The 12,581-nt window shown below is 46.8% G+C and overlaps 1 protein-coding gene across 1 annotated transcript in view; it reads right to left on the reverse strand.

Annotated features, from left to right (window-relative positions):
- Window positions 1-746: 746 nt before the first annotated feature.
- LOC118833036 (maestro heat-like repeat family member 5) overlaps window positions 747-12,581 on the reverse strand; it is a 138,403-nt gene continuing 126,568 nt past the window's right edge. Inside the window, exon 27 of the mRNA XM_036740429.1 lies at window positions 747-1,008. Within this exon, the coding sequence (XP_036596324.1) occupies window positions 747-1,008 (262 nt within the window). The remainder of the gene's footprint in view (window positions 1,009-12,581) is intronic.

Below are 12,581 nucleotides of genomic sequence, written 5' to 3' on the forward strand. Positions count from 1 at the left end.
CAGAAGAACCTTGAGAAGGGAACTGAACTAAGATGGGGGGGGCCTGTCACCCTGCTGGATAACAAAGCCACCTCTATCATCTTTCACGGCGACCCGCAATAGCACCAGCAGCCCCTGACCAGGAGGGTTAAGCCCCATAGTTTTAGCCAAAGAGGGAATCAAAGGCAGGAGCGGACAGGGGATGAGGCAGAAGGCTCAGGAGGGGATCCCAGGGATCATTTCACTCAAGCTTTTCCTTGACATAAGAAGAAACTGTGGCCCATAGAGGGGAGCTAGCTTGTTGAGAGCAGTGCAGCTGGCCGAAGCACAGCTCAAACCCAGGTCAAAGGACCCAGAGCCTGAGGGACCTTAGAAAGCATTCAGTAGGGGCACTTCAATGAACAAAAAGGCTAAGAGAGTTTTAAACGGCTTGTCCAAGATCATCCAATGGGTAAATGGCAGGGTCCCATGAACCCTCGTCCACTCTGCTCACCCTTACCACCATAGAACTGTGCTGTTCAGGAGATCAGGGGAATGAGCAGAGCGGGCAAACCGGACAACAAAGGAGGGTTAACGTTGTCTTGCAGGTAAGCCCTTCACTTACTAGCCCAAAAGTCTAGCAGCCCATGATCAGCCTGTTCCTGCTGGGGGCCCCTGTTTCCCAGGGTAACTGGCCTCTGGCTCCCTCCCCCAGTGTCCCTGAGCCCCCCGGCTCCCTGCACCCCGCGCCTCCCTACCGTGTGCCTAGGCTGGGACTCCTCACTCGATCAGGTCCGCTGGCTGTGGCCAGGGGCTGGGGGTGCTGGTGGGGGAGGGGGCCAGCGGAGCTCCTCTGGAGCTGTCCTCTCTTGGTGTGTCCAGGCAGGAATGAGCCCAGGGCCTCTGGTGGCTGCAGATGCAGGGGCTACATGGGTTCTCCCCCTCATTAGGTTTGCAGACTTCACCCCCGCCCCTGGTGGGGAAGCAGAGGATGGCCAGCCCGGGGCCAGCTTCTCTGCTCCTCCTTCCTTCTCAGGCTCGGCTCCAGGCCTGAGTACAGGGAGGGGGAGAGGCGGCTGGGGGGAAAACAGGAAGTTAGGTGGTCAGGCTCCGGGCCAATTCACAAGACTGGAAATTTGGAACAACAGAGCCCCCATTTCTGCTCCTTCCCCCCTCCCCAAGCCCCAGGACAATGCTCTTAGCAGCCGCCTGGAATCCTACAAGCCCTAGGGAGGGGGAGAGGGGAGGTGAGGACCAGAAGACAACACATGTTCCAGGCCAGATGTGCTCCTGGCCACATCCAGCTGTTGCTGCCCACTCATCTTTCTTGCTGTTTCCTTGGGGATTAGCCATGCTCAGAGAATAGGCTGTTTGACTCGGGCCTGTGCTGACGTTGGCTGAGGCCCCAGTCTCCTCGACACAAACCACGCTCCCCCTTCCTCCCCCTTCTTCTGGGCTTTGGGGCTGCCTCAAGCCAGTTCTCTTGCTCTGACTTGGGGGGGCGGATTGGCCAGGCATCCGAAGATTTCAGTATCAGCTGGTCTCCCATCCCTACCCCAACCGTGGAAGATTTGAGGGGAGGGGCAAATTGGCCTGGAGCTCCTTCCAGGGTTAATCCACTGTCCAGACATTCCCCCTCACACTCCCACCCCTCTCCTACCACCAGACTGGAAACTTACAGAAGCCCCAAATCACAGACCTATGAGGCACCTCCAGTTTCCTACCTGAGCAGGAATCTTCTCTCCAACCATCCCAAAGAACAGGCACCGAGCCTCTCCAATCTCCAATGAGGGGAAGCTCACTCCTTCCCCCAGCATTTGTTTTGAAAGATATGTTTTGTGGGTATCTTCTGTTTCTACATCACAGTCATTTCCACCTTCTCCTTCCATCCAATCAACCAGTCAAGCAGTCAATAAACACTTATTAAGTGCCTACTATGTACCAGGCACTAAGTGCCTAGGATACAAAGATACAAATGATTAAATAGCTTACATTCTAACCTAGAAGACCATAAGTGTGTGTGTGGGTGTGTGAATATAATTAGATACTTGACAGATACAAACTAAACAGAAGGAAATGGGGGTGAAGGCACTAGAAGCTGATCTAAATCAACGATCTTACATGAAAAAGAGTAACATAATAAGGCTGGAAAGGTAGGTTGTGAAGGATTGTCAATGTCAAACAGAGGCATTTGTATTTTATTCTGGAGGCAATAGGGAGCCATTAGAGCTTTTTGAGCAGAAGAGTGATGCGGTCAGACCTGTGCCATAGAAATATCATTTTGGCAGCTGGGTGGAGAATAGGGTGTACTCCTTGACTTTGGGCAAGTCGCTGTACCTCTCTGGTCCTGTTTTCTCATCTGTAAAATTCAAGGTTGGACTAGATGGCCTCTGAGATGTCTGTCAGCTCTAGATGGTTGATGATGGTGATGATGATGATGGTGATGATGATGATGATTCTAAGAAAAGAGGGCCCAAGACAGAGCCTTGGGTAGTATCACCAGTGAGAGGGTGGGATATGGATGAAAATCTAACAAAGGAGACAGAGAAGGAGTGGTCAGAGAGGTAGGAGAAAAACCACAAGAACCCAGTGTCCTGAAAACCTAGAGAGTATCGAGGAGGGGTGATCAGCAGTGCCAAAGGCTGAAGAAAGGCCAAGGAGAATGAGGATTGAGAAAAGGCCATTGGATTTGGCCATTAAGAGATCACTGATAACTTTAGATAAAGAAGTTTCCATTGAATATTGAGGTTGGAAACCAGATTCCAAGTTGATAAGAAGTGTCAGATGAGAGAAAGTGGAAGCAATGTCTCTTCCCTCACAATTTGATTGTGAAAGTAAGAAGTATAGGGCAATAGCTTGTGGGGACAGTAGGGTCCGATAGAGGTCTTTGAAGGATAAGGGAGACCTGGAAGTGTGTGTGGGGGGGGGGGAGAAACCAGAAGATTGGGAGAGATTGAAGATTCCAGAGAGGACATGACTGTAGCTGAAGAAGATGGGAGGAGATAGGATCAAGGGCATAATTAGGGAGGTTGAAGGAGAAGAACCATCTCTTCATCAGAGACTGGGGTAAAGGAGGAGCATTATGTCAAGGCATTGTGAGAAGCAGAGGAAGAAAGAAAAGGAAATTCATGGAGAATCATCTCTATTTTTTCAGTCAAGTATGAAGTCAAGTCCTCAGCAGAGAGGATGATGGAAGGAAGTTGTGTGGGAGGCTTGAAGAGAAGAGAGATGTTGGAATAATCACTGTGGGGTGGGAGGTGTCAAACATTCCCAAATGCTGTCCAAATTAGATTAAAATGTAATTGGATAATAGTTAATGAAATAAATAAAATACAGTAGAACATAAATAATAATATGTGGTTTTCTAAGTCAATATGTGGCCTGCAGGGATCCTTATGTACAGTTTAGTGATCCCGGTTTCTACTTAAGAGACAGCTCATTGGATAGAGTACTAGGCCTGGAGTCAGGAAGACCCGAGTTCAAATTCAGCCTCAGACACTTACTAGCTGTGTGATCCTGGTCAAGTCACTTAACCTCTGATTGCCTTAATCCACTGGAAAAGGAAATGGCAAGCTACTCCAGTATCTTTGCCAAGAAAACCCTATGGACAATATTGGCATGCTAAGGTCTATGGGGCCACGGAGAATCAGATATGACTAAAACAATCAAACAAAAAAAGTTTTTATTTGAGTTTGACACCACTGTACTAGAGCATCAATTAAGGAAGAATAGACAGATTGCCTTGCTGAAGTGAGGGTCCAGTTCATATTAGATAACAAATGTTCTATTTAGCAGCAGACAAGTAGGAGTGGATGAAGGTAGTAATTCCGAGTTGAGGTTTGGCAAGGGAAGACAGTGATAGGACAAAGAGGCAAGGGATCTGAGAATAGAGGATGGTGTTACTTTGAATTGGTTGATTGGGTCAATACTGGGGAGGGAGGAAAGTAAAGAAAGAGCCAGGATAATGGCCTTCAGAGTACTAGGACATGGTGGGATCTTCCCTTGGGATAAAGAAAAACAATTAAGCAAAAATACATAATGCAGACACAGTAATCATCAAACCGTACAATATTCTGCCCCTCTCCCTACCACTTCTCTGCTATGTGGGAAGGGGTATATTGTATTATTTCTTATTCAGGATTTTATTTCCCCCCCATTAATCAGAATTTAATTGTCCTTTTAGTGATCTTTAATTTACATTGTAATCACATTTAGTGATATTTAATTTACATTGTAATCCTTATGTATATTTTCTCTCAGTTCTCTTTATTTCACTTTGCATCAGTTCATATAACTCTTTCCACGTTTCTCTGAATTATCCATATTGATAATTTTTTTACTGCTCGATAATCTTTCATTGCATTAATATGCTATAGTTGGTGGGGTATTTTTGACCATTCTCCAATTAATGGACACCTACTATGTTTCTAGTGCTTTGCTACCAGGGATTGTTGCTATGAATATTTTGCGACTCATTGGACCTTTGTTTCTGTCTTTGAGCTCCTTGGAGTCTATTCCCAGCAGTGTTATGGTTTGGTCTAAGGATATGGATAGTTTCATTACTTTTTTTTTAACATAGTTCTAAATGGAAATCCAGAGCTATCAGACTTCTTTATGGGCCCACCAACAGTGCATAAATGTGCCTGTTTTACCACAGCCCCTCCAGCAATGATTGGTCTTATCTTCTGTCATCTTTGTCAATTGGCATGGAGTGAAGTAAAACCTGGAGTTGTTTGAATTCTCATTTCTCTTATTATTACTGATCTGGAAAATGTTTCCATGTGTTCATTTACAGTCTGCAAATCTTCCTTTGAAAACAGTTCAGTCTATCTTTGACCGATTGTCTACTGGGGAATGCCATTACAATTTCTTGGAGAAGGAATGATGCCCACCCTGATTGATCTACCTCATGTGGAAGGTTGGGAGTCAGAACTCCTAGGTTTTCATTCCTAGAACATTGACTCATGTAGAGTTAGGGGCTCTCCTCACTAGATTTTTGCCTCTTTTTCAAGTGGGATGCTTTCTTTGTTGTCATTCAGTCATTCAGTCATGTCAGACTCTTCATGGACCATAGCACACCAATACTATCTATGGGGTTTTCTTGGCAAAGATACTGGAGTGGTTTGCCATTTCTTTCTCCAGTGGATTAAAGCAAACAGAGGTTAAGTGACTTGCCCAGGGTCACACAGCTAGTAAGTGTCTGGGGCCAGATTTGAACTCAGGTCTTCCCCCCTCTACAACATCATGCTCAAGTGCTCATCCACCCTTCGCTTGAGGACCTCCAGTTAGGGAAAACCCACTATCTCCTAAAGTATGCCATTCTCTCAGGATCACAGAACTCAATCCAATTCAACAAAAATTTTATTGGCATCCACTTATGTATCAAGCCCTATGTTTGGTGCTGGGAATGTAGTAATAAAAAATTCCAAAGTCCCTCCAAATCCCAAGAGCTTGCAGTCCAATAGAGAGGCTACAACATGTTCATAAGAATAATTTTGTTGTTGTTCAGTAGTTTAGTTGAGTCTGACTCAATGTGACCCCGTGGACCATAGCTTGCCAATACCATCTGTGGGGTTTTCTTGGCAAAGACACTGGAGCGGTTTGTCATTTCCTTCTCCGGTTCATTTCACAGAAGAGGAAACTGAGGCAAATGGGGTGAAATGACTTGCCCCGGGTCACACAATTAGTAAGCATCCGAGGCCAGATTTGAACTCAGGTCTTTCTGACTTTGGGCTCTGTGCTATGGGAGCCACAGCTATACAAACATATTACAAGGTACCAATAATACCCTATGATACCAACATTAGACCTACGTTCTAAAGAGATCCAAAAGAAGAAGAAAAGGATCCATATATAAAACATTTTAATAGTAGTTCTTTTTGTGGTGGCAAAGAACTGAAGACTAGGGGGGCATCCATCAACTGGGGAATGGCATATGAATAGAATACTATTGTGTTGTAAGAAATGATGAAGGGGATGGTTTCAGAGAAACCTGGGAAGACTTGGATGAACTGATGCAAAGTGAAGTGAGCAGAACCAGGAGAATAACAACAACAACAACATTGCAAAGACAATCTCTTTGTTTTTAATTCAACATGTGAATTTATTATAAGTCAATCTGGCCGAAAACCTGAAATTGAAATTCAAAGTACAGCAACCTGCCTATGCAACAAACAAATGTTAAGTACAAGGTCTGTTGGGAAAGAAAACATTTGAATTGGTTTTAGGAAGAAAACCAAAGTCTGAAAAGGTCCCTGCTTGTCTTATAAATTAAAAAAAAAATTACAAAGTCAAAGACAATCACTTCTGAGAGACTTAGGAACTGATCGATGAAATTACTAATCACAAGTGCAGTGGGCAAAGGGACAGCAGACAGTACATGCTACCCTCCTCCCTAAAGAGATGATGGACTCAGGGGCAGCTAGCTGGTGCAGTGAGTAGCTCACTGGCCCTGGAGTCAGGAGGACCTGACTTCAAATCCGTCCTCAGATACTTGACACACTTACTAGCTGTGTGACCTTGGGCAAGTCACTTAACCCCAATTGCCCTGCCTTCCCCCTGAAAAAAAAGAGATGATGGACTCAGGGTGCAGACTGAGACACACATCTCTGGACATGGCCAATGCGGAAATTAGTTTTGCAAGCTATGTATATTTGTAATAAGGGCTCTGCTTTCTTTTTTTTTTTCCAATGAAGGGGAAGGTGGGGTGGAAGTAAAATAGGTTCCTGTTAATTGAAAAAAAATGTAATTAAAAAGACAATAGCTAACATTTTATAGCATTGTAAAGTTTGCAAATCCTTTACGGAGGTTATAATATATCGTCAGATTCTTACAGCTCTGCAAAATGCTATTATTAGATGAAGAAACTGAGACCCAGAGAAATTAACTGATTTGCCCAGATCACTTGATTGACTTGAAACTCAGCAGGATTGAAACTCAGGTCTTCCTGATTCCAAGTCCAACTGGGCCACCTAGCTGGGTAGGGGAGACAGAGCTAGACAAAATGGGAGGAGAGCAGGCATTACTTTCTTCTTCGCCTTTGTCTCAGCACAGGGTCTGGAACATAGCAGGTGTTGGGTTTTTTTGGAGGCAGATATCATTTTTAGCTTGAAGCAGGGTGAGGGGTGGAAGAGGAGAAGGGAAAGATTGCTGGAATGAAGGCACAAAGACAGGAGAGGACAGGATGAGGATAGCCCTTGAATGCCAAAGTTGAACCCTTACTTCCATGATCATTAATACCTTGAATGCCATGCTAAAGGGTCCACCATTAACGAAGGTTGCTCCATCTTTGCTCACTACCCCAACCACAAAGAGAAGGGCAACCCCTAACAGGAGAAAGGGAAAGAGCCAGGGCTTAAAGAAAGACTGACACCCCGTTCTTACCTATAACTGTCAATGTCTGGGGAGACCCCATCCTTGCTCTGAAATTTCTCCCTCACACACAGCAGGACCAGAGTCCAATTCAGAGAGCTGTTTGGCCTAGACCAGAGTGCCTAGGCCAGAGTCACTTGATGCAGATCCATATTGTCCAGCCTGGAGTCCAGTTTGGATTGGAGCCATCTGGCCTTGAGCTGCCCAGCCCAAAGCCCAAAGCCTAGCTCCAGGGACCCTATGGTCAGGCATGTGTTGACTCACACAACCAGCCCAAACACTCTTTTACCACCACACCCAGCTCCCCTGTATTTGTAGAGAGAACAATCTGAGAACCCTGATATTTCTGTCCTGTACCTAGCAGTCTAGGGCCCCCAGTCAACTGGGATTTCTATAGTCCTTTGGCTAGCCAAATCTTACTTCCTTCCCTCCCCCCCATCCCCACCCTGAGATGAAAATGACCCCTTTCTTCATCACTTCTCTCCAAAATCTGAGCCCCATGCAGCTGAGCCCTACCCCTCCTCAGGTGCAAATCCCAACGAATTCAATTGGATTCAACACATATCTATTAAAAATGGTCCATTTTGTGCTGGGCACTGTGCTGTCTGGTACTGGCACTGTGGGTACAAAGACAAAAATGAGACAGTCCCTGCCCTCAAAGACTTTACATTCACCCCGTTGTATCCTTACTCTATTGTACTCTACTCACTGTCATCTGAAACCTCTTCCTGACAGCCTTCTGCCCTCTTATTGAAAAAAAAAGTTTCATTGACTTTCTTTTTTACACCACAATCACTTCTCAATGACTCTGCCCCTGTTCCCCTCAAAGACTCCTCCTCTGTAACAAAGCGCGGGCAAGCAAAACCAATGGCTGTGTTGGTCATACCTACCCGCCTCATTCTGCACCAATGATCTCTCTGCTGATAGGCTGTCAGCGTAGTTCAGTCACTGCATTGATCAGGGTTCCAAAGCATTTCAATTTCACCTTCAAATTTCAATTTCAAAACAATTTCACTTTCTCAGACTCACAGAAACCCAGCTGGCTCCAGGCTATACTGGAGAAGCATGGCTGGCCCCTCTATTACCGACCTTTTTTTTCCTCCCAACACATACAGCAGAGAGAAATTGGCCAATTTCTCACTACCTACTGTTTCTTTTAGGACTTCCCTCTGTTGCCATGATTCACCTATGTGGATATTTGCCCCACGATCTGGTCCAGATCCTTGTCGCTACTGGCTTCCAAGTCCTTTCCCACTGGCTACCACCCCCTTTCTCAAAGTGTCTCCAAACCAACCCCTGCCCCCTCATACTTAGGGACTTCAGCTCACAAGTCAATATGCCTTTGATCATCCTGGCCTCTTAATTTATCAACCATCTCAATTCCCATGACACATTTTTTCACTTGACCTCGGCTGCCCACAGAAGTAGTCATATCTGAGCTCCATGTGAATGGGCTCAGTGGGGTGCTTTCCCCTCAGCAGTGCTGAAACATCTGTCCCTAAAGGAAGGGCAGATGTTAATGTACCCCCCAACTGGGGGAGGTGGGGCTGGCAGACACAGGCCTTTATGCTTTTGACCCCCAAATTGCTCCCTCCAAGGTGTTAATCCAGTCTAGGCTTTGCTCAGACCCCACCCTTCCTGACCCTTCCATAGTGTTTGATGTTACTGACTGTTGTTCAGTTGTTTTCAGTCATATCCAACTCTTTGTGACCCCATTTGGGGTTTTCTTGGCAGAGATACTGGAATGGTTCGCCATTGCCTTCCCCAGCTCATTTGACAGATGAGGAAACTGAGGCAAACAGGGTGAAGTGGTTTGCCCAGGGTCACACAGCTACTAAGAGTCTGAGGCTGGATTTGGACTCAGAAGACGAGTCTTCCTGATTCCAGGCAGGGTGCTCTATCTGCTGCAGCCTTAGCTGCCCTTTTCTTGACTGCTGTCTCTCTAACTCATCAGTAGCCTTGAAATGGACCTTTTCCTGATACTACATGAAAACGACCCTGCTCCATGGAGTCCACACAGTCCTTTGTTCTGCAGTGCACATGGAGGGAAGGACTCCCAGGTTTTCTTGGACACATCAATCTTACTTCTCAACAACTCCGAGCTTTGTTCATGAGGTGGGGGTGGGGGTGGTCTCAACTCCTTTTCCAGAAATGTGTTTTGGGCTTCCCAGCATGCCTCACCTCACCCAGACAGACTTTTGTTGGGGAGCTGCACTATTACTGCAAACTCACGTGGGTGGATGGAGGAGAAGGACAGATGTTAAGGGAGAGAGGAAGAGAAAGTTAACCAATTAGAGCTGATTGCCACTGGCAGGAACACCCCTTTTCCAATGGGCATGTAAGCTGCCAGCTTGCCACCATAAGGGTCTTTGGTCTAAGACCATCAAATGACCATCTTTTGATTAAGATGCTGGCATTATTAATAAAATGATTAATTACCCAAAAATTATGTCTCTCAAACTTTCTAATCACCACTGTCGATGGCAAGCTCTGGAGGCATCAAGGCTCCAACATGATCACATACTGAGGCTTCTCCCCCTACCTGCCTGTACCAGACCTTGGCCTTGTCATGCCAAGAGTGACTTTACCCTGGAGAGCAGTAGCTGCAGAATCCTGAAGGCTTGCTGGCCCAGTAGATAGTGGGGACCCTGACACTAAGACAGAGAGACTTTTGTGGCTCTCCCATGAACACGTTTCTAAGGCATGGCTTTTTCTACCCAAGATTGGGTATTGGGCTGAAAGCCTCGGTGTGGCTCTAGAATGGGACAGGCTTCCCAGCCTTCCATCCCCACAGTTTGGTTTACTTTGGGCCACAGATTGAAAGAGTGTTTGCTGTTTGCTATTTGGGGTAAATTGTCCTTTTCCCACCATGATGATATATGCCATCTGATTAATATTTGCTAGTCTGGGGGAAGCTAGGTGGCGCTGTAGTGAATAGAGCACCAGCCCTGGAGCCAGGAGGACCTGAGTTCAAATTTGACCTTAAACACTTGACACTTATTAGCTGTGTGACCTTAAACCCAATTGCCTTGCATTCCCGGGTATGTCATGCAATGACTGGTTGTTGATTCAGAGAACAATGGAGACTCACAGCAAACAAACAAGTGGAGATCACATAAAGGGGCATTAGGCACATGCCATGTCATTGCTTTCCCATCCTCCACTTCATCTGTAAAATGAGGTCTCTGAGGTCCTAGACCAGGATCTTATGTGTGATCTTGGGCGAATCACTTCTCCCTGAATGAAATGAAAGTGATTAGACTAGTTGGCCTCTGAGGTTTCTTCTAGCTCTAGAATTAAGATCCTATATGTGATCAGGGGCAAGGCACTTCCCCTCCTTGGGAATCAGTGTCCTCCTCTGTAAAATGAAAGTGATTAGGCCTCAAAGGTTGCTTCCAGTTCTAGATCTAAGATCCTATGTATGACCTTGGGCCAGTACCTTGCTCTTCCTGACCTCAGTTTCCTCTGTTGTAAAATGAGGAGCTTGGACTAGGTCTGGTCAGAGGTCCCTTCCAGCTCTAGACTTGGGGTCTCATGTAATAATGTGCCTTATAGTTCTATATTGCTGTCTTGACCCCCTTTAGACTGTGAATGTCACGGTGGCAGAAACCATGTTTTCTACGTGGTACAAATCTTGACCCACATATGTAAAAACTCTTCAGCTCCCAGGCTCCCCATACCTCACCCTTGGCACTTAGCCTATAGACCTGACCATGTTGACCACACCTTTGGCATGGTCCAGACACCCCAATTCCTTGAATGCAGCCAGGCAAGAAGAAGAAGAGAATATGAAGCGCCTTCTTCATGGATGTGAGTCCCAGATGTGCTCACAATTCCTGGAATGTCCAGGCCCCAGGGGCCCCTTTCTGGGAATAATACAGGGCTGGTGACCATTCAGCCCTGACCTATACAGAGAGGAACTGGGACCTGGGCTGGCCTAGGAAAGTTCATGTCAGTACTGGGAAAGGGGAGGCCATGCAGAGGCCACAACTCAGCAGGGGAACAGTTGGATCCTGGAGATGGGTGGGAGACTGACCTGAGAAGCCAACCTTTGGCCCACCTTCCCGCTACATTTTGTGCCTAAAGTATATACTACCCTCCATCGGCACTCTTCCCCACCCCCAACTGACCTACCAAAGACCCACTGGGCCTCCTGCCAAAAGCCTTGAGCATCTATTCTCAGAGGGTTTGTCCAGGCCCAAGGCATGCTGGGAGGAGGGTGTGTTCCTTCTTCTTTGGGGGGTGAGGAGGTGTGCTGGTGTTCCCCTTTGGACACAGCCCCACCCCCCAGGTGCCTGACCTATCTTCTGGTCCAAAATCTTCCACGATGTGGGTCAGAGGGAAAAAAGGCTTCGTTTCATACAAGAGGAGGGGGGTGGTTTAATGTCTGCTGCTAAGATCTAGCCAAACTCCCCATCTGAGAGAATTCTTGGAAACTCCAAAGAGCCAGGAAGCTCTCTCAGGCTAGCCTAAGCCAGGGCCACCTGCTCAGGCTGTCCTACCCTCAGATCACTCCCCAGCCTTGGCCTCAGGTTATCCTGTGTCCTAGCAGCCAGAAACATCAACCTGAGCCCCTGAACCTACCCCCACTCTGGCCTGTAGTGCAATCAAGACCCAGGTTAATGAAAATCAGGCCCCGGCACAATGACAAAAGCAGGCCAGGAGGAGACTAGCATCCATAACTCTGCTCTGGGTTGGGGTTGCCTGGAATCTGTCAGGGAAGGATGCAGAGGGGGGAGGAGGGAAGGAAGGAGGGAGGGAGGGCTAAAGGGCTCTCTGTGTATGCTGGCTTCTAGCAGACACTAGGGTCTCAGAGGTGGGGAAAATGAAGAGCAGGAAAAGGGGGGAGGAGGTTGGGACATGGGGCCCAAGCCAATGCATATTTTGTGGGCTGGATGGAAGTTTTGCAGGCGAATGCTTTTTGAAACTAAATGATGTTTGGAACAATTTTCCTGAGTTGCCTGGTACCCCAGGAGTGCAGGGGAGGAAGCTTTCTTATCCCCTTCCATTGTCCATCCTGCCTCCCCTGCCTCCCCCACCCCCCAAAGAAGTTGGTAACTACCTTCTCTGGACTGGATGAAGGTCAAGAGACCTAAGTCTCAGCCCCAGCTATCCTACAGGAATCAACGGAAATTTCAGCTCCAGGATTAGCCGTATGCTCCTGAGCCTGTTTGCTTTTGTATAAAATGGGAAGGATAATACTTTTACTACCTAATTCACAGGATTATAGTGAAGAAAATGTTTGGGGGAGT

This window comes from Trichosurus vulpecula (assembly GCF_011100635.1).
Source record: "Trichosurus vulpecula isolate mTriVul1 chromosome X unlocalized genomic scaffold, mTriVul1.pri SUPER_X_unloc_1, whole genome shotgun sequence".
NCBI classification, from domain to species: domain Eukaryota; kingdom Metazoa; phylum Chordata; class Mammalia; order Diprotodontia; family Phalangeridae; genus Trichosurus; species Trichosurus vulpecula.